Raw genomic sequence first — 22,767 nt, forward strand, 5'->3', positions numbered from 1 at the left:
GTGAGGCCCAGGGCGAGGGGGCATCTGGCTGGGAGGGGATGGGAAGACGACAGGCCTGGCTTCAAGTCCCTGCTCTGGCCCTACTGGGTGTTCTTGGTCAATTACTTAACCTCTCTGAGCCCCCCTTTCAGCTGGCTAGTAAGAGGACTGAGTCAAATGTGAAACATGAAGTTCCAGGCACACAGTAATTGCTCAATAAATGCTAGCTCCCTTCTGTCTCGCCCCAGGACAGCTAGTGAGCACAAATAATGTGGCTTTGTTTTGATTTCCTCTCTCTGCTGCTCCCAAAAATGGAAGAGGAAGAGGCCCAGCCCCTCCACTCCCCCACTGTGGCTTGAGAAAACTCCAGGAAGTTCCTTTCTCAAGTTTTCTTTTCAGTCCTCTTCCACCCTTGGGTCCTCTTGCAGTGCTATGGTGGAAAGTAGGAGAAGCCAGGGGCATGGCCCAGCTGCCCTTCCAGCCCAGCTCAGGACAAGCTGAAGGGAACATGGACTTCAAGTTCACCAGATTCATCAACAGGATGGAGACGCTGCTCTGGGTGCTGGGAGACGGACGAGGGCCAAGCAATCTTCGCAGAGATGAAAAGCTGGGTCTAGGGCCGGTGGCTGGAAGCCCAAGCCCCACAGAAGATGGGGCAAGGGCAAGCTATTGTAAAGGAGGGATTTGCTCAAGCCGCCCATATTCCATGCCATGGGCTGCCCTGGAGACCGAGAGTTGGTTAGATGATTAAGTGGACTCTATGTTAGCTCCTCCCAAGGCCACAGATTCAGGAAGGGAGATTGGGAATAAGCCTGACTCCTAGTCCAGTGCTCTTTGCTCTGTCACTCTGTCTCTTCCAACAAGCCAGCATTTATAAAATGCATCGTAGCTGGGAAGTAGTTAGCCCAGCATTTTCCCAAAAATGATGAGGTAGGTGGTTTTAGGAGGTGCAGAGACACACTTTAGTCATATTAATCACTCAGTGAAAACGGTGGTCCCTCTTCGATTCTCCTTCAAGCCTCCCACCCTCAAGTAGAAAGCCTGCGTGTGGTGTTACAATGTTACAATCTTGCTCACACGGCTCTAATATTCACGAATCTCCCTTCAAACAAAGAGGAAGGAGGCTTCAGGCTCAGAGCCTCAGGTCTGCAAAAGACTATCTGGCTAGAATTCAGTATCAATCCTTCCACTTTTCTTTATGTATGACAAATCAATGCTGGTTTTCCAGACATGTTCTTGATACAAAGTTTCCTCTTAAAGCTCATTTAAAGTGAACAGATAAGTTAAAGAAAAATGTTGTATAAATAATTGTTAGGGGGCCTGCAGATATAGCCAAAACTGTGAAGGTGCTTTGAGAATGACTAAAGGCCACAAGCCCATTTAAGCACCATCTTCCTCATCCCCATACTCAGATGGGGAAACTGAGGCCCCAAAGAGGCACAGCTGTAAAGTGGCAGAACTGGGGTTCAGCTGTAAAGTGGCAGAACTGGGACAGGGAAGGCACCACAGAAGTGGCACTGTGGGGGCGGGGGTAGCAAAGAAAGAGGAACTTAGAATTATTTCCTTTCATTCAAACTCTTTACTTTTTAAAAGGTGGATGTTTTCCAGAGAGCAAAACAAGCATTAGGAATAGATTTCTTTTGTGCAGGAACTCGGGCTGATGGGTGATTTCCCCCTAAACAAGAACAAACTTCCCTGTCTTACCCTATCATTGTTTATAGAAACAAAGAAGCATCGTCTCTGGAGGGACCCAGAAAACAACATCCTTCCAGCGGACCTCCAGCAAGAAATGCCCTCTAAGAGCTGCCTGCCTGGGGCATTGTCAGCGTCCCACAGAGAACACAAGCAGGTTCACGTCAGAAGACTGCTCCAACGCACTTGTCCACTTTGTTGTCAGAAGAAACCCACCCATGCAGGCGCTTTCGCCAGGTCTGAGCTTCCCCTGGACTCCACTGATACTCCCTAGTAAAACCGCACTGAAATTGGTACCACCAGCCGGGCTGTAGTGATTGGGAGGGGGCAGCTCAAAGCTGGAGACCCCGCACAGTTGCTCATGGGCCTAATTAAAATGAACCACAGCGGGGCGGCCAGACGGCTCAGTTGGTTAGAGCGTGAGCCCTGAACAACAGGGTTGCCGGTTCGAGGGCCAGTGAGCTGCGCCTTCCACAACTACACTGAAAACAAGCTGCTGCTGAGCTTCAGGAGGGTTGGCCGGATGGTTCAGTTGGTTAGAACATGAGCTCTCAACAACAAGGTTGCTGGTTCAATTCCCACATGGGATGGTGGGCTGCACCCCCTGCAATAAACAGCGACTGGACTTGGAGCTGAGCTGTGCCCTCTACAACTAGATTGAAGGACAATGACTTGGAGCTGATGAGCCCTGGAGAAACACACTGTTCCCCAATATTCCCCCATAAAAAAAAAGTAAAAAAAGACTAAATTTGTTCAAAAAAAAAAAAAATGAACCACAGCAAGGTGTTCTGCAAACAACACTGCTGAAGCAGGATACTCAGGGACTCCACGTAAGCCCTAACCCTGTCTCCACTAATATAAACCAGCCTCTTCCCTTCCCCAACCTCAGTTGCCTGATCTGTAAAAAATGGGTCCACTAATACCCATCTTGGGGAGTTACTAGGAAGATCCAAGAGCCTATCTGTAAGATGCCATTGCAGTGCTGGACATAGAGGGCCTAAGGATATTGCCATGTCAACCAGGGGAAGGGCTGGAATGTTCCTGAAGGACAGCTCTTTCCAACAGGTAATTGGGCTTCGGTTCTCTAGAGGAAGACAGATCCATGAGCCTAATGTGTACTCCAGTTTGTTTACTTTGTCACCATACATAACCTGTTCCCCCCCAAACTGAGACCTTATAAGGACAGATCAGACAAAGTAAAAACCAATCCTTGAAAAACAAGTCACAAAAATGAATTTGAATTTCATCAAAATTTAACATCTTTATATGCTTCAAAGGACACCATCAAGAAAGTAAAAAGACAACTCATGGAATGGGAGAAAATATTTACAAATCATATATCTGATAAGGGACTTGCATCCAGAACATACAAAGAACCTTTAAAATTCAACATTAAGACGATTAAAACAAAACAGAACAAAAAAACAACCCAATTTAAAAACCAGGCAAAGGATTTGAATAGACATTTCTCCAAAGAAGGTATGCAAATGGCCGACACGCACATGACAAGATGCTCAACATCATTAGTCTCTAGGGAAATGCAAATCAAAACCACAATGAGATAACACTTCACACCCACTGGGAAGGATAAAATAAAAAAGATAGAAAATGTCAAGTGTTGGAGAGGCTGTAGAGATCGGGACCTTCGTACACTGCTGGTGGGAGTGACAAATGGTGCAGCCACTTTGAAAACAGTCTGGCAGGTCCTCAAATGATTAAACATTGAGTTACCCTATGACCCACAGTTCCACTCCTAAATATACACCCAAGAGAAATGAAAACACATGTCCATGCAAAAATTGTATATGAATGTTCACAGCAGCATTATTCATTAGAGCCGAAAAGTGGAAACCACCTAAGTGTCCGTCAATTGATGAGAAGATAAATAAAATGTGGCTTATTCATACAGTGGAATATTAGTCAGCCGTAAATAGGAATGAAATACTGCTACATGTCACAACACAGATGAACCTTGAAGACACGCTAAGTGAAAGAAGTCAGTCACAAAAGTCCACTTATTATATAATTCTATTTATATGAAATGTTCAAAACAGGCAAATCCATAGAAACAGAAAGCAGATTAGTGGGTGCCAGGAGCTGGGAGGAAAGGGAAACAGTTTCTATTGCGGATGATAAAATGTACTGGAATCAGATAGTGATAGCTGGACAGCTGTGACTATTTTAGAAACCATTGAACTGTATACTTTAAAAGAGTGAATTTTATGGTATGTGAAGTACATTTCCACAAAGCTAGTATTTTAAAAAAGAAGTCTGTAGTGATGAATGACCATGGTATATAATCCTGTTTTCAGGATCACCTATTATTATTTATTATTACAATTAGAAATATTTCCGTCCACCCCAGCTCAGAGCAACCTTGCCTCATGCCCCAACACCTGTCACCTGTATCATTTCTGATCTGCAGGTACCTGGAAGTGAGCTGCCCAGGTCTCTACAGCGCCCAGCACACATGTCTGACGTTACCGGAGGCTTCTGGGCAGCTTCTCTGAGCTGATCAGCCTGAGGCTATCGGTAAGACATGCCATGTTCGTGACTGTCTCACCAGCACCAGAGACTAGCCTGCCACTCAGACAATGTTTTCAGCTTGGGAGATGAGAACGGAGAGCGGAAGCAGTATTCCACATGGCCCCCTGAATACCTCCACTTCCTGACCAAAGGCCTGGGAGAGGAAGTGACATGTCTTCCAGGCCAAAGCAATTAAAGCTCTTGCGCCTCCTTCACTTCTCTCTTCCCCTTTGGTGGTGACCATATGACATCTTCAAGATGGTGGAGCCACCAAAGCAACCAGGACCCCTGGTTTCACCCACGAGAGTTGAAAACCCAATCAGATTGTACATGAGATAGAAAGCAGTCTCTGTGGTGTGAAGGCCCTGAGAGTTGGGGCTTGTTTGTTGTGGCTGCTGGCGTTAATCATCCTGACTAATGCATTGCGTTTTCATGAGTCTGGCCTGTCTGGCCAGCCCTCTGTGGCTGGGGACTCTCTGGACCCCTCCCTGGCCTCTCACAACTGCACAGCTGGAGTTCATGTCTGGATGATTTCCTCATTCAAGAGCCTGATTTTGAAAGCACAGGCAAGAGAGGGGAATGTCCGATGACAGCAAATGCTGAGCGAATGTCTAATATGTACCAGCTCCCGGGCTCCGCACGTGTTCACGACACTCACCACTACCCTGCCCACTCAATAGACAAGCAACCCGTGGCACCGAGAGGTGCAGTAACTTCCCCAAGGCCACACAGCAAAAGAGGCCAAGTGTGGCTTCCAACCCAGGTACCTGGTTCTAAAACTCGCCCACTCGCAGCACTCTGGTGCCTTCATGTTAGATCTCCATGGCTTTCAGCCCCTCCCAGAACCCACCCCGGCTGTGCCCTCTAATGCCCCCCCAAGCAAAGCTGGCCACTTATGGTCAACTGATACAGGACTCTGGGCAGCATCCAAAGAGCGGACATTGCCTCTTGGGAGGGAAGCCTTCAAGCCAAGGTTTGAAGGGAATCATCCCACAGTGGGCAAGAATTCGACTCTGGGCATCAGCTTTGACTTTGAGCAGGGACTTTCTAGCCAGACTTGCAGCACACCAAGTCAGACACCGGGGGACACAAGCCAGCTAAGTGTCAGCTCTCCAGAAAGAGGCATGAGGCAGGAGAGGTGAGGGGCCCGTGGAAAGAAGCTTCCCAGGACCCCCTCATTGTCTTAAACCAACTGGCAATGAATAAGAGCCATGTGTCCAGCCCGGGGCAGAGGACACCATAGAAAGCAGGTGCCATCGTCTCTGCCCAATGAGCTAATAACCCTGCAACTTACAGCAGCGACCCTCGTCCTATGCTCTCAGTCCTCCTGGAGCACCGGCACCCACTGAGTGACTCAAGATGGAGACAGGGAATCACTCGGGAGTCCTCCCACCTGTTCTCGCCACACCCCACACCGGCCCGTCTCCCAGAGCTCCTTCCTCCTAACGTTTCCCAAGGCCCCCTGCCTTCCCCTCCCCGGCCCACAGCTCGTGCGTCAGCTCCCCACATCAGCTCCTGCCTTCAGTCTCTCCCCTTCTCCTCCGTGGCGTCAGAGGGATCATCCTGAATAGCAAATGGCATGCAGAGCCCTAGTAGCTCCCCACTGCCTTTGAGATGGTGTCAAAGTCCCCGACATGTTTTGCCAGGCCCTGCCACCCAGAGGGCCCTGTACCCCTACACTGGCCTCATCTCACCGTTCCCACCTCTATAGCAGGGTTTCTTCCCCTCAGCACTACTGACATTGGGGGCCACATAATTCTTTGCTACGGAGCCACCCTGTGAATGATGGGACGTTCAGCAGTGTCCCCAGCCCATGTCTATTAGATGCCAGTAGCACATCCTCCCAAATGTGTCAATCAAAAAGTTCTCCAGATACTGCCACACGAGGGGGGGACGACCAAATGTCCCCAGGTGAGAACCGCTGCTCTGACCTTTGCCCGTGAAAGGCCCTTCTCTTTTCCTTTCGTTGGCACTGACTTCCTCCTCCTCCTCATTATCATGTTAAGATTTAATTCAGCAGCATCACCTCCCAGAAGCCTCTCCGGCTCCCCCAGGCTGGTCTAGGGCAGCTTCTCACGAGCCCCCTCCCCACTTCCCTTTGCACAGTTGCACCACTGCTCCTGTCACACTGCATTCCACTGATCTGTTGATATGTTGTCACCCCCTCTGTAAGGCGGGCTCTTGAGAACCCCCCACCAGCCATGGAAGCACTGACGGCATGGACGTGAAGCACAACAAAGCAGCACACTCAGAAACCAGACAGGTAGGAACATGGCTTCTAACCAGGGGCACAGGAGGCTCCGTGCAGCGGGAGGCGTCGGGCTGAGCAGGGACAGAGGGAGAAAGATGGAGTCGGGGGGCCACACCTGCCAGATGACGGGTCTTGCAGGGAACAGACCGAACCAAGGCAACGAGGTACAGACGTGAAGCTGAGCATGGGAAAGGTGTGGCCAGAGCCCCGTTTGGGGGCTGTGGGAAAGGTAACAGGAGAAAGGATGCTGGAGCAGGAGGAGGCCAGGTCGTGAAGACCTTGGATGTGTTCCGCAGCCCAAGATGTATTCAGCAGGATGTGGATTTGAAAAAGACGAGCAGGTCTGATGGTCATAAAAGTTTGGGAAATGTTTCGTTAGCAGTGAAACAGGTGTCTTTATTGGAGGACTTCTCAGAGTCTTTATTTAAAAGAGGGAGAGGCAGTGTTGCCCTCCCTCTAATGACTGCAGAGGTGGGGTTTTTTCCTCAGAGCCTCTCAAATGACCAGTGTCCGATGACCTACCCTTTGGAAAATGCTGCTTGGAGCCAAGACACAGGAGCTGCAACTCGAGGGGGTCCCAAGGTAAGGATGATTTGGGCCTGGGGACAAAGGCTCTGGGGGTTGTTCCAAGGCTTCAGGGCCATTGCTTAGCCTCGGCCACTAGCTTGGCCCCTCTCCCGGCCCCTCGCTCCCCAGCACTTGGGCATCTGCAGGACTGACAAGTAAAACGGGGCGAGGAGAGGGAGAGTACAGGAAGGCCTGGGAAGGCAGTGCAAAATTTACTGTAGGAAAACAGTCGACCCACGGGAGCACTTCGGCCACCTCCCCCAGGCCCCTGGGCCATAACATATGGTGTGGTTTAAATTCTAAAAACTGAGGAGTACTTAAGGAAACAATGTTGGCAGGCTCCGAGGCACTTGTAAAACCGTCTGAGCTGATGGGGAGTCTGGGCCCCATCCCTCTAGGAGGTGGATGCAGCACTGAGCAGGGCTGGGGACGTCTGGAGGGCCCAGCTTGGGGTCTTCTAGCAGAAGCTTCTGGATGAGGTTGGCCAAAGGGGAAGAGAGGGAAGCAGCCCCCACAGCAGCCCTTGGATAGGCCGGAAGAGCCGACGAGACTGGGCTAAGAACCACTTCATCCTCACTGAGCTCAGCTAGGCCACCACACTCGCGTGTGGGGTGGGGGCAGTGGAAGGCAGCGAGGGGGCCGGGGTGAGAAACAGCGCACCACAAGGGACAGACCAAGGCCCTGGGGTCACCCCAACCTGGGCTCAAACCCCAGCTGTGTGGCCCATCCTGAGCCTCCCTGTTCTGATCCATACGGTGGAGCCAACAGACTCCCATCATGGGGTGACGGTGAGGACTAAGTGAGATAGCGCCTGCACACAGTGGGTCCTCAGTATATTAGTTGCCATTGTCTGGAGGGAACCCAAGCAAGAGGGCAGCCCCAGGGGGCCCAGATGCAGAGAGAGACGGGCAAAGCCAAGCCACACGAAAACTGCCTTCGCACAGAGCAGCTGGAGACTCCATCAGCCGTGCCCTGTGTGGTAGCAGATTACTCCCTCTCAACCCTGGGAGCCACCTATAAACAGGGCTATCTGTCTCTCATCTCTTGGAGGCTGGACCATCACAGAGAGGCACGCCTGGTTCTCTTAGGCACTCAGCCAGTGCGCTGTTGTTCTTATACCCCCCTGGGGTGAAGGAGCTACTGTGGCTTTAAACCCCTCGTGTCACCCTGGATGCCTTCATGGGTGTGCAGGCTTCCAGCAGCCCAGCTGTACTGGAGGAGCTGCTGTATGTGACCTGGATTCCTTCTGTCCACAACCCACCTCTGTCCCTGGAGCAGCTAATGCATCCACGTTTCAGTGCCTTCCGCTGACACAAGCCGTGGGGGTTAGTGCCCCCGTGGCGGCAGGGAGCTGGGGCCTTTTGAATTAAGCTAATTAAGAATCAACTGACGGATTAATACTCTTAGGTGGGCAGGGGCTGCCTTTCTTCAGGGGCCAAATGTCACATCCTGGAGTCTGCGTCTCGTCGGAACACATCTCTCCCTGCCTGGAAGCATCTCCCACCGTCTGCTCGTCGTTGTTTTGTTCTTGTCTAGTGACTCGCTTGTCATTCCCTCAGTGTGGGCTTAGAGAGGATAGATTCTGATTATCCAGTTTGCAGGGACTCTTTGAGAGGATCTGGTTAAACCTCACCCATTTTACAGCACAGACCACTGAGGCCCGGGGAGAGGAAAAGCAAGGTCCCAGAGAGAGTTAGGGGTAGGGCCATTTCCTGACCTGCACGCCTGTGTGTTGCCACCCCCACCACACTGTGGGTGGATGGACTGACAGCCAGGACCTGGTCACACAGGCTATGGTGACCTCAGTCCACTGGCAGCTTGGCACATGAGGAGCACCCTTCCTGGGTGGCTGGTGCCCACAGTGTCCAGGTCCTGGGTGAAGATGACGCCACGGCTGGCCCACAGGGACTCAGGACACACCCACAGCTCTTTGCACGCAGGTCTCACCTCAGGTTCTCAAGGCCTCCAGGAGATGGGTCCCTTTTAAGAAAGGGAAACTGAGGCCCAGTGAGGGAACATGGCTTGACTGCATAGGTAGAACAGCTGAGACTAGAACCCCAGGCGCCCAGGCCCGGCTCTCTGAACTAGATGGAGAAAATATTCATGTGTCAAGTCAGAGGCAAGAAGACACAAGCTCCAGGGAGCCAAGGCCACCAGGACCCTGATGGGGAGTCACAAGTGGGTATGACTGTGAGAGGGGTTCAGGGTGACCTGTCACCGTTCTGTGCACTCCAGAACCTACTTCAGGACACTCTGCGTTCTATCACGTGTTCAACTAACATTGCGTCTGCCGACAAGCTTCAGCCACCCCCTTTCCCTCCCGGTCACCTCGGACCTACCCCACCACAACACCCTCTTAGAACCATCCCTGCTGGCCTGGCCTGGGCCCCCGCCTTGGCCCTTCAGGCACGTGCGCTCTCTGGGGGAGGCTGAGAACTCTGGATCTCTGGAGACCAAGGGCAGCCACCAACCAGGTGCTTCCAGCTCCCCACACAGCCTGGCACAGACCTGGGGGCCCATATTCCTGGATAAGCCCTCCCCTGCCTCCTCTTACCTTTGAGGTGAGGTACTTGGTCATAATTTCCTTCCCTTTTTCGCCCAGTTTTTCATCTGGAGTCACTTCATATTCTGCCTAAAACAGAAGAAGGAAAAGAACAATAATAGATTTGCTCATGACCTTCTTATAGTTCAAGAACGTTGGAGGCCCCTGACCAATCCCCTCCTTGTACAGGGCAGGGAGCTGAGGTCCAGAGAGGGGAGAAGACCTGACGTCCAGTCCAGCCTCCTCTGCACCATCCACGCTGTGTGCTTAGAGCCGCGGCTCTCCTCCGGGCTGCACGTTAGTATCACAGGGGAGCAAACTCTGGTGCTCAGGCCCCCGCCGCACCAGCTGGGTCAGACCTTCTGGTGACGAGGGCCAGGCATCTAGGCAGCTGGGTTTGAGATGCCAGGCAGCTGGGTGGCTTAGATAAATCAAAGCAAGCCACTAGAAAATAACAAGCCACCAAGCTGGAAGGCTCACCCACCCCCAAGAGGCTGCCTTGGATCACTCAGACCTTACAAGCGGCGTGACCTTAGACAATTTCCTTAACCTTTATAAAATGCAGATGGAAAAAGCACTGACTTACAGGGTGATTGTGCAGATATTAGTAGAATGTGATAAAGATCTTAGCCCAGAACTGGGCACATAAATAATTAAGAGTTGCCATCATGATCACCGTTCTTATGATTACACCTTGCAAGAGGAAACAACAATATGGATGCCTCACCTTTTGCAACTTTTCAGCTTTCAAATGCACACACAGAGACTATTCAGATGTTCTTATCTGAACCTCAAAAGAGCCCAGGTAGTGAAGCGGGAGGGCCAGGGCCACCATTATATCCCTTCATCCACATATGAAGAATGGGAGAGTCAGCAGAGTTTCCAGGGTCGTTCACAGGGAGGTGGCAGGTCTGGCATTTGGACCTCCAATCCTGGAGCTCTTTCGCAATGACACCAAGGAATTTAAGACTTCAGGTTGCAGGCCAAGCAGGTGGGACCCGGGCTCTAAAGAAGTGAGGCCTCTGAAAGGCAGACCTTTTTATTTTCCTTCACCCAAGTGGGGCTCCTTCACTCACATCTGATGCACTTGCCCAGTGGATGACGCCCTGGCGTTAATGGGAAGCCTGGGTGAGCCTGCCTTTCTCATTGAGACAAGGCAACTAATTGCAAATTATTTATAACCATTTCAAAATCTACCACCCAAGGATTTGTCAGTCTCGGTCCAAAAGTACAGCTAATTCAAAAGAGACAAAGACAATGACATCAGCACAGACGAACTGAAACTCCTTCCCCCTCCGTCTCACTGTGGAGTTCAGACCCCCCAGCCCTCCAGGCCCAGTGCAGGGCAGCCTCTCAGCCCAGTGTCTAGTGGCCAGTTTCTCCCCAGGGCAGTCCAGAGGACCCTCCCGGAAAAAGAGAAGTGCAGGCAGCACATGGAATGCCCACAGGGGCAGCCGGGCACATTTCCACCCAGAGTGAGTGACTTTTCTTTTATGACCATTTCTCTTCTCATGGAGAATCGAGAGTCAGTGATTTTCTCCAAGGAAACACTGACTACCATCATTTGAATCCCAGGACTATGGGATGGTGGTTCTGGAAGGAATCCAGCCCACTCACTTAACAGAGCTGGACACTGAGGCTCAGAAGTGAAGGACTGGCCCAAGGTCACATAGCTGGTCGTGGCAGAGCCAGGACAGGCGCACAGGCCTGACCTCCACTGGGCCGCCTGCCGCTGTGCCTCTCTCTCCCGAGGTACTGCCAGTGGCTCCTCACCATTAGGATGAATTTTGGGGGACTGATCATTTTTTGATGATTTAGTTTGATTGATGATGTCTTGAGACCATTTAAAGAGAGAAGGTTGCGCTTTTCCTGTTATTTTCTCATTCAATCCCCCCAAACTGGCACACATGCGCACGCACACACCCACACACAGTATGGAGCAGATTCTAGGCTCTCCCTACAAGGTAGGTAGATATTAAATCATTCCCAATTTACCGATAAAGAAACGCAGGCTCTCAGAGGCCAACTATAACCAGTTCAAATACAATAGAGCTAGGATCTAGGCTGGGCGCTGCATCTCTGAAGGGGCTGAGAGTTCTAGAGCACAACTGGCCACCCTTTTTCCAGGGTGCGGAGAGAAGCACCCGGCATCCACTGCTCTGGAAACCCCACCCTAGTGGTCTGGCACATGGGAATTTACTCAGACTGCTTTGCAAGGCCCAGGCCCCGGGCAAATGGCCGACCACCTTTTGGGGTAACTCAATCCCATGCAGAAGCCTGGATTTGTGCTGTCCCAAAATACATCTGTGAAGGCAGCTCTATTTAACCAAATGGAGTCCTGAGGCTCACTAATCAGCCTCAATAAGCAGCTGAAAATATTATTGCTTTAGGTACTAAAACCCACGTTAAAAAAATAACATCACTTTTAGGTCAGCTGCCTCCCAGCAGAGGCCTGGCTGGGCGGCTGGGCGCCACAGTTCCACAGGGAGGCAGCCGGGAGCACGCGGGGACAGGCCTCCCAGCCCGGGATCAAAAGGCCTTTCTTTGAGAGTCCACATCAGGTCACCACCACTTGAAGAGCATTTGTGTTGGGAGGCAGAAAACCAACAGAAGGCTTCCAGCTGGGCTTTCCACACTGATTAAGTCACTGGGAGTGACAGGCCATGTCTCCACAATGACCCCTGAGAGGGGCTTATGACCCCCGATGGGGAAACGTCTGGAGAGGCCACCTGCAGAGCTCAGGCACATCACACTACCCAAGGCGAGGGACCACCTGGGAACGCACTGCAATGGGAACACCTCTGCCCAAGTAGTGGGCAAAAGCTGCTGCAATCAGCTTACACCGGAAAACATAAGCAGCAAAGAAGAGGTGGGGCCACCAGCCTAGAATATTACAACTGGCTTGGGAAATGGCAGCCAGACAATGACTTCAGTGACAAGAATGGTAAACCACGTGCAAGGCGTGCTCGTGTGACCTCCATCTGCCAGAGAGTTTCCTCCAACCACAGAGGGTGGTGGGCCCTGTCCCCTCCCCCAATAGAGGGGACATATACCGTCCGTCCTCTCTGCTGTAATGCCCATGTGAAACCTTCTCCTGCCCAGAGCTCACCCCTAACAGCCAGAGCACCCCTGCCAATCGACTCGGAGAGCTTTTCTCTTCCCCAGATACATCCAAGGTGTCAACCGCGGGAGGCACCATTCAATGGGCCTTGCCTTCGCACTGTGATGTATGCCAAGTGCAGGAAGAACCTTTGCGGAGGAGATGCTGCTCTAAAACAGAGAGCGAAATACTGCACGGAGTTTAAGGCAAAAAGAATTCTTTACATATCTGTGGCTGCCAAACAGTATAAACACCCGTGGACACCCAGTTTATAAACCTAATATTTCATTTTCTTGGCTTGTTCTAATTGCATCATCGATCTCAGAAAATGCTGGTGAAAATATGTACTCCTAAGGGGGAAGGCGGGTGGGAGATGAGGGTAAGGAGGATCAAATATACGGTGATGGAAGGAGAACTGACTCTGGGTAGTGAACACACAGTGGGATTTATAGATGATGTAATACAGAATTGTACACCTGAAATCTATGTAATTTTACTACCTGAAATCTATATACCTTTACTAACAATTGTCACCCCAATAAACTTTTAATGAAAAAAAAAAGAAAATATGTACTCCCTATTAAGACATATCCCTCAGATGATTTTTAAGAACATGAAAATTTTTTATGTTTTTAAGCAAGCTGATAAAAGGGGACCTGCCACATTTTCACACTGGTTTAAAGAACAGTTTGAGCTGAACTCCTCATGGTCTCTGACTAACTTTAGATGTCACCTCCTTCTCCCAGGAGATCTTCTCCTGCCCTGACAGGAAGATGAAGTCAGAGATGCTATGAGGTCTTGCCACCTCCGGCTTCTATAATTACCCATGTGGTCAGCTTTTCCAGAGTCCTCATGGCAGGGGCGAGTGACGCGCCTGGTTGGCAGCGCAGCTCACCATGGCCCTTTCTGGAGAAATACCCGGCTCTGCCCACACTGGCCCTGGTGTCTTACCCGTGCTGACCATGTGGATGGGGAGGAGTCTCCATTTGCCTCTCCAGAGCCACTTGCCACCATGCTGCAGGGGCAGGCAAGAATGACGGGTAGTTATCTGCTGGCTCTCTCCCAACCTGGGCACCATGGGCTCCTCTTTTGAAGACCCAGCCTCAATACGCTGCCGCCTATGCAGACTATTCTCTGATGTCCAGCTGCCATCTGAGGAGCTCACCGGGTCTGGGTCGGGAAGGGATTCATCGACCCCCTTTAGGACAACAGATGGGACAGGACCAAAGAAAGATGGGAGGGAGGAATGAATCACTGGCCACAGTGGGGTACAGACTGAGAGTAGTAGGAATGGCCCAAGGTGACCCTGGAACTTACATGACAGCACCACAGCCACCAACCTGTGAGACATGTCCTGGCTGGGGCAAAAGCTAAAAAGAAGGAAGGAGGAAAGGGGTGTGCACTTCTCTCCCGGGGAGAGGTGATTCATTTACTAGCAGCTGTCAGAGGGGCTGTGCTGTCACTCATGTCTGCACCATCGTCCTCCTGAGAGCCACAGCCCTGAGTGGCTCCCCTGACCCTGACCCCTGCCCAGCTGCTTCTCCTCCTCCCCAGGCCCCAGAGTTAGTTCTGTCCTCACTCCCTGCTGACGCTCCGAAGGCCACTGTGCAGAGATCTTTGACTTTCCCGGTTACTCTTTTGGTTCTAAGAGAAAAGGATCACAAACTAGCCTAGTTCAGGCAAAATTATAATCTCTAGGTTCCTGGACTCCAAGGACAACCAAATTGTGGGAGACTGGAAATGCAGCTGGTCCGGAGCACCAGGAACCAGGGACATAAGCACTTCTGGAACCTACTCTCATCTGTGTGTGCGTGCGTGCATGTGCGTGTGTACGTGCATGTGTGTGTGTGTGCGTGTTGGCCTCATGTGTCTCAGTGCTCACTGGCTTGCTCCAGTGGTAGGAAACATGGCAGTCAACAGCTCCCAGGATTTTTATTTTAAGTCTTCTCTACAAGAAAACGACTTCCCCTCAAGTCTATAAAACCCAGAGAAAGGTCAGAGGCTCCTCCCTGCTCCAATCAACTGTGGTTTTGGGGTGACATCATTAGGAACATGGCAGCTTCTAGGAGAGCCATGTTGTTTGGAAGTATGAGTGGGGCACCCAGGAGAACCCATTTTACAAGTGTAAGTGGTACTTTTCCAGGGGGACCCTGCTCCCAGGGTCTGGCCTCACCAACTGCTGGAGTGTCTGTATGTCCATCCGAATAATGATCACCTCCCTCCACCTTCCTTCCCTCTTTTGGGAGATCACAGCAGTGATAGCAAGACAAAGATGAATCGTGGTATTTGTCTTTTCTCACACATAAGAGAAGCAGAATACTTAGTTTCCCGGGGAAAGTGTGTCAAATCATTTTAGAACATAATTTCAGGATAATCAGGCAAATCTAAAGCCAAGTGATAACTTACTAATTTCAAGTTATTTTCCATAGTTTGGGACTAGTACTATGGCTTGGAGATTTCATTAGTGGTGACTTCATGTTTGCCGTTGCCAGCCTCCACTACTAGAGACTTTAATAATCCTTGCTCCTGCTGTTCCTGCTCTAGGAAAGTTTCTTCCCATACTGAACACGGCTAATCTGTGTAACCATTACGATATTAGGGACATGACAGTATGGAAACTCTGAGACTAGGTTATAAAAGACATTGCAGCTTCCACCATGCTCTCTTGGGTCACTCACTCTGGGGAAAGCCAGCCATGTTATGAGGACACTCAAGCAGTCCCATGGAGAGCTTCACACGAGAAACTACTGAGGCCTCCAACCGTCAGCCAGCACCAACCTACCAGCCATGTGCAGAAGCCTGGAGACACACCAAGCCTTCAGAGGGATGCAGCCCCAGCCACCATCTTGAGACAACCTTTTGAGAGACCTTGAGCCACTAGCCCCTCAGAAAACCATTTCCAAATCTTGACCCACAAAAAATATGAGATAATACATGTTTATTACTGTTTCAAGCTGCTAAGTTTTTGGGGTAATTTCTTACACAGCAACAAATAACAAAATACTTAACAGGTATCTAAACTCATAGCGAGTATCACTTAACTTCAATAAAAAATGTTTCTTTTTCAATCTCTGGTTTCCTCAGAAAGCAAGCTCCACAAGAGTAGAGCTTCATGACTCCTGCTCACTGCGCAGTCTCCAACCACTAGAACACAGTGTGATGCATTGGAGACACCAATATGTGCAGAGTAAGTCTGGTTGAGGATATGCCAAATGCCCTCAACCCCAAAGAGAAGAGACCTGAATACCACACTGCACCAAAGTGTGGGGAAAGGAGGGCTTCCGATGAGCTGAGATGCTATCAAGGCCCCAGAAAACAGGTTAGAGAATAAGTATGTCAATCTCTAAGAACTCCATGGCAAAACCTTATTAGCCTGTGGCTGCTGACACTAACCTGGAACCCCTCTGATCCCTTGATGAGCTGGGCAAATCCTCTCGGCCCCCAGAAGCCAAGCCTAGTCATAGCTTTGACTTAAGTCACTGACTCCATTTCTTGGTGGGAAAGCAATGGGGACTCCTTCTCAGGTTCCCAGCAGTCCCTTGACAAACAAGACTAAGCGCTGAATTAGCCGTACAGGCTGATAAATGGTACACACACAGCTCTGCTGCCCCGCACATCACCCAGGCCCCATTTACAAACAGCCGCAGTCTTCCGCTTGACTTGAGAAACTCAGACACGAGGGCTCTGCAGGAGAGCAGCCTTTTCTGCGGGGTACGTCAGAGCCCGACGAGGATGGGTTATTTTTAATAAACTCCACTTGGTAGAAATTCCACATAGAGGTGGGAACGGTGTGGACGGCGCTGGCTGAGCCAGGGAATACTGGGGCGGTATGCAACACCCAGGACAGCGCCACCTCCTCCCTCCTCAGAGTTCCAGTCAGGATGGAAGGAAAAAAAACGTATTTCAGACAAGAATTGCGCCAGCCCTGGAAAACTCAATAAAGTCTTCATGCGTAAAAGAAGTGTTCCAAAGACTGGTCATTTGACGTCAAGATGGGCGATGAAAAGGCCTCACTAATTCTCAGAGAGGCAGACAAAACGCAAAGGGATGGGGTCAGCCTCTCGTAAGTGGCAGCTTCGTTAAGGCAATGTAAAGAGCATTTGTCACGTCAATACAGGCAGCCAGACTCACATTTCCTTTCCAAAAAGAAAAAAACCTCCTGGTACAGGCCCAGCAAAAGGGAACGTCTGCATGCACAACCAGAATGAAAATGGGCACCCATTGGGTTTTTTCTTCTTCTTCTTCTCAAACCGACTATACCCGTCTAACAAGACACATGGCTGGAAAATTCCACTGGCTCCTGGGTTTAGCCTTGCTTCTCTCTGCCTCATCAACTCTAGACAGGTCCCAACGCTGCCGACGCCTTATCTTTTCCAAATGGGGGGCAGCCTTGGTCCGGGGCTCAGTCTTTGGGTTTCATCTCTTCCCCATCCACATGCATCTCCTTGGTGAGCTCATCCAGCCCATGGCTCTAATAACCGGCTATATGTTGACAACTCCCCATTTTCTAACGGCAGCCCAGATCTTTCTCACAAAGTTCCAACCTGAACACCTTCCTCCCCTCAAACATCTCTACTTGGATGTCTGACAGACGTCTCAAGCTGAGTGTGCCTAAAATGGAGCTCCTGATCCTCCCCTAAACGAGCCTCCCACAGCCTTACCCTAACTGCACCCTTCCAGTGGCTCAGGCCGACCCTTGGAAGTCATCTGTAACTCTTCTCTCTCACCGTCAATGCATCAGGAAATACGGTTAACTCTGCCTGCAAAACATGCCCCAAATCCACCCACTCTCACCACTGCCAACTGCTTCCACGTGGCTTGAGCCACGATCAGCTCTCACCTGGATTGCTGCGGTAACCTCCTATGAGCGCTCCCTGCTCTTACCCTCACCCCATAGCCTGTTCCCAACCCAGGAGTCAGAAAGCCCCTTCAAAACCTAAGTCACCCCACGCCACTGCTCTGCTCCGAACCCTCCAGTGGCTCCTCGTTTCACTCAAACTCAAAGTTCTTTAATGGCACAAGGTCTGGCATGATCAACACCTCTCCTAGACCTCTCTGCCCTGCTCCCTCCATTCCAGCCAGGAACAAATCGCTTCAACCAGCCTGGCAAACGAGAGCCATCACAGGCAGATGGTGGGGCTAGAATGTAGGGCCCAAGAAAGACCCAGGGGAAGGTCGAGGATGAAAGGGCAGGCAGGGGCCTGTTGGTGGAAGGTCTGGTAAGTCAGCCTCAGAACTTGGACTCTATCCCAGATATCAATGCTTCCCAACCTTGGGTACTTCGTACAGTCCTGGGAAATTTGAAAAATGCAATGTCTACTACAAAGTATGGCCAGTCCAGTGGTAATGAGCACCCCTACTGCCAAACTGGTCTCCAGGTATCATTTCCCAGTAGGGGAGTCAGGGCTCCTTGGAGAAATGATGGACTCTGGGAGTAGGGCAGGAAACATACAACGTGAGCCTGGAACATCACATTATACCAGATAGCCAGAAGGCTACCAGTGACTCCCGGGGTCCTCTCAAGGGCTCAGAAGCCAACCAGAAGGGCTCCCACTGGCCAATGAGGAAACCATGGAACACCAATAAAAATAATGCCTACCGTGCATCAAAATGCACCATGTTTAAATCCACATGTTTCAAATCCAGCTGGCTACTGCTGTTGGAAGATGCTAGTGCAACAATTCGGTACTTTGAAAACATCAATATAGGGAAAGAATCAAGCATTTCCTGTACGAACTTGACTGCTGGGGAACCAAATAGTAATCGAAAGGAAGTATTTCCAAGTTAGCAAATGGAGAAGGAATGATAGACTTAGAATGTCACCACGTTGTAACCCCTAATTAATCAACTGATATAGGTATTGAATATCAATGGCTGCTGTCATCTCAAAAAGAAGGACAACCAGCTATCACATGTCCCCTGACAGAGAACATGAAACCACTTATGAAGTCAGTTCCCCACCCCCAAAATTGAAACTAATCTGACGAAGTTTCTAGATTCAATGAGCAATTTACAAGAAATACAGAGGAACCTATTAAATGACACATGGGGACAAGAGCACAAAATTCAGACTATGGGAGGCTCTTCGGGATGAACATGGGGAGACGCTTTTATAAAAAGTATGAGGAAATCAGAAATGGGAACACTGACAAATATTCTATCATAGGAGGGAATTATTTTCTTAGCTGTGGTGATGGTACTCTGATTATTTTTTGTTTGTTAAAGAGCCCTTATCATTTAGACACATACTGAAATGTTCACAAATGAAATAATATGTATAAAATCCACTACACAATGCTACAGAGGGAAGGAAATGGAGGAAACAAGATTGGCCATGAGTTCATAATTATTGAAGTGGGGTGAAGGGTGCATGGGGGTTCATTATACAATTTTGTAGACTTTTACTTTTTATAGTTTGAAATTTTCCATAATGAAATGCTATGAAAATACTAGGCTCCACCCCAGAGACACAAATTAATGAGTCTGAGCCAGTTTGAGCACTGGTATCTTTTTAAGGCTCCCAGGTGTTTGTTTGTACTGCTCAGCCAAGGTTGAGAATATTGTAATCGCTTGCAGAAGATGTGCGGAGAACCTGCATGAAAACCCAGACAAAGGCCATGGCGGGGAGGGAACTGGTCTGGGAGAGGTCAAGGAGCCAAGTGCGTGGTCCTTGATCGGGTTGGGAAGGGGATGAGGGAGAAGGAGGCGTCAAGGAGAACGCAAAGATTTCAGGCTTGGGTGACCGGAGGGTACTGGTTACTGGAATAGGGAACATGACAGGGCTGGCAGTTTGGGGGCCTGAGGGAAAGTTCTGAGTTTGTTTAAGACACGTTGACTTTGAGGGGGCCGATGTGACTGCTGGCAGATACATTCAGTGGACAGTTTGGCTTATGGGTCCAGAGATCCACACTGAGACCCTGAAGAAGACACAGAAACTTGGGCCCCACAGGCCTGTCTCTTCAACTAAGGCAGAGGTCGGGATGGCTGCAGCCGATAATGGCAGGAGGGTCTCTAGGAAACAACCGCACTTTGGCTCCCTGCCTCGGGAAAGGGCGCCTGGACGACCCCACTCCTTTCATGAGTGGTCTCCACTCTTCACCTTGAATAGAAATCCAAAGGGCTGCTGCTCAGGCTGAGGTGCCTGCCTTCCCGAGCAGGTGCTGATGAACTCCTGCGTGTTCCTACATCCGCTCCTTAAAACCCACGCAGCACAATCAGCATTTGTTAAACAAGTGAACACTGGTGCCTCTGCAGGATGTCCCCACGGTGCCAATCACAGCCCCACTAGCGGCAGCTGTCAGGTTGGCTTGAAACTGCTAACACGTTCACTCCACAAACATATACTGAATGCCTGGGTGTGCCAGGCACTGTGCTAGGCAGAGGTGAAGCGGAAGCCCCGGGTCCTGGCCTCAGGGAGCTTGCGTTCTAGTGGGGAAGTAGACAGCAAACCAGCACACAAACACAAGTTTTGGCATTTCAGAAAGTGGGTTCTCAGCGGGGGAAAGGGGCATTGGGAACATCATCCGACTTGCCCGGGCACAACCTTGTGTAATAACCCAGGCTTCCAGAATCAGAGCTGACAGGGCCTCATTTTAAGCAGCAGCAACTAAGGCCCAGAGGGGGTTAGGTGGCTATGCACACCTAACAGTTGCACACCCAGCAGTTGCACACCTGGAGACAAGTCTGCATTCTCAAAGTCTGCATTGGAAGTTTCTTGAGCAACAATTTTATTCTTCACCCTTCTAAACCATGTGCTCTATCTTTTCCTTCGGACAAAAGTGATTGCTGATCACAGAGGACCAAAGACACCCCTTCTCCCCAGGACCAGGGACTTACCACTGAGTCCAGGAACTGAATGTAACACTCCAGCCCAGGTCTTGTTTCACAGAATTGCCGGAAAAGCAGTCTCCCAATTGGCTGTTTGTCACATAAACTGCAGTAATCTCTGTCTGGAGACAAAAAAAAAAAAAGAATGTGGTAAGACCCAGGAGAATGTCAGGCAGAGCCATCCCACCAACCCACACCTGGTTCTAACATCCCAGATGATGGAGAAAAGCGACTGGTGAACTCTCAGGACCCCTTATTTATTTCCAGGCTCCACGGACTCAAAGGGGTCAAGGTCAGTGTAGGGGAAGGCAGGGGTTATGACCCAGCCTCCACTCCCCAGTCCACTCCCCCTTTCCAAGGCCCTCATTTCTGTATGTAGGTGCCAGCAGTTCTGGAGACAATGACTGTCCCCTGGCTGGCAGATTAGCGTGTCACATTCCCTGATTACAGTGACTGGGTAAAGGTGGCAGGCATGTAACCCAAGCCAGTAAAATCAGAATGAACCACAGACTTTGCCTACACACTGAGAAGAGGGGCTTTCTCTTTCTCTGGAAGCTGGGTTCCAGGGGGTGAGGCCAGAGTTCCACTGCAGTGTTCTGGACACTGCAAAACAAGCTGTGACAGAGGTCAGAGCTGGGAAAACGACAAGTAGACTTGGTGCCCTGGAAATGTCATGAATCTGGATCAAACCATGCCTGCAGCCCAAACACATCTGGAAAACTTATTTATGAGTTTTGTTTAGGGCAGTTTGAAAAAAAATTTTTTTTTTTGATTACTTGTAATTCAAAGCATCCTAATGAATACTGTAAAAAAAAATTTTTTCATTTTGCCCAATTGGAGCAAGCCCCAGTTTCAGGATGCTTCAAATTATGAAAAACCTTCATTTTCTAGCTGAGGAGCTAAACGCACAGAGACAGAAAGTGATTAGCTCTCAGCCACTCAGTAGCCAAGAGAGTTCTGAAGAGGAAATGCAATGCAAGACTCTAAGCCCAGAGGCCAGGAGATCAGGGTTCTAGCCAGTGACTGGCTGTGTGACTTCAAGAAACTCACTTGCCTTCTCTGGGCCTCAGTCGTCCTCTGAAAAAATGAAGACACATGTTGGAGGTAAGATGGAGGCAGGGGGTACCCCTTCTTGGCCCTTCCTGTAATGACTACAAGAGGCTTTCTCTGGTGAGAAGAGGCTCAAAGGACTGACTGAGGCACGTTGCCTTGAATCCTCTCAAGCACTGAAAATTAGCCCTTTGATTCTGCAGTTGCACCAGAAACAGTCAGGTGGTTTTGTGGGGAAACCAGGAAGCGGGGTGAGCTAGCCTCGGTTAGGAGAGGTACCTGGACAGAAGGAATGACTACCCTTGCCAATTGTAGAGGAGCCAGGACAATTGTCCCCGTAGAGGACGTTTCTCCAGAGATAGGGAATACAGCAGGAGACTGGGATACAGCCATCATGCCATCTCATTTCCACACCCAAGATGCTTATCCATGGGGAGGTAAAGCTGTGCCATGCAGGGAGGTTGGGGGCTGTGAGCATGGGTTAGGTAGCTAAACCGCCTGGGTTCAAACGCCAGCCTCACCACTCACTGCCTGTGTGAACTTGCTTGACACTTTTATCCCTCAGCTTCCTCACCTGTAAACTGGGAACAGTAATCGTACCTACCTCCTGGGACTATCATGAGGATTAAACAAGACAATTCATCGAAAGGACTCAGACCAGATCCTGGCACACAGGAAATGCTTAATAAACCCCATCTATTACCATCATGGATATGGACTTTTTGGTCTGTTCCATCTCCCTTCCTTTCGGGACCTTCCTTTCCCAGAGACTGTAAAAATCCAACCTAAGGCTGTAAGGAAGCCGACTCCTCCCAAGCCTCAGGGATGGGCACATGACTCAGTCATAGCCAATCAGAGCCCGCTGCCTCACGGACACAATGAGTCGGCCTTGGACTCCTTCCAAGGGTTTTGCTAGAACTTCCAGGAAAGACACTTGTTCCTCTCTGGGATGACAAGGCCTTAGGACTAGTCAGCCAAGAGCTGCCACAACTGTTTTTCCCACCAGGCAGCGAGAGCTCACGGAGAATGTAGGAAGCACGGGGAAGACAGTTGAGTAGAGAAGAGAGAAACACGGTGCTGCGAATATCACGGTAGCTCCTGCAGCCAGCCCACCAGGCCAGGCCGGTACCTACAGCAGTATTCACCTGACAGTCTTTCTTAAGCCAGTGGGTATGGAGGTTTTGTCTCTTGCAACTGAAAGACTAGGCATACTGGCTGGAGAGTGCTACGGGC

At 50.2% G+C, this 22,767-nt stretch overlaps 1 protein-coding gene across 1 annotated transcript in view; it reads right to left on the bottom strand.

Annotated features, from left to right (window-relative positions):
• Positions 1-22,767, bottom strand: part of GRK5 (G protein-coupled receptor kinase 5) — a 192,203-nt gene that overhangs the window by 36,410 nt on the left and 133,026 nt on the right. Inside the window, exons 3-4 of the mRNA XM_033130435.1 lie at positions 20,494-20,606; positions 9,570-9,647 (exon numbers count right to left, since the gene is read on the bottom strand). Of these exons, the coding sequence (XP_032986326.1) occupies positions 9,570-9,647; positions 20,494-20,606 (191 nt within the window). The remainder of the gene's footprint in view (positions 1-9,569; positions 9,648-20,493; positions 20,607-22,767) is intronic.

This window comes from Rhinolophus ferrumequinum, chromosome 16 (assembly GCF_004115265.2).
Source record: "Rhinolophus ferrumequinum isolate MPI-CBG mRhiFer1 chromosome 16, mRhiFer1_v1.p, whole genome shotgun sequence".
Classification (NCBI taxonomy): Eukaryota; Metazoa; Chordata; class Mammalia; order Chiroptera; family Rhinolophidae; genus Rhinolophus; species Rhinolophus ferrumequinum.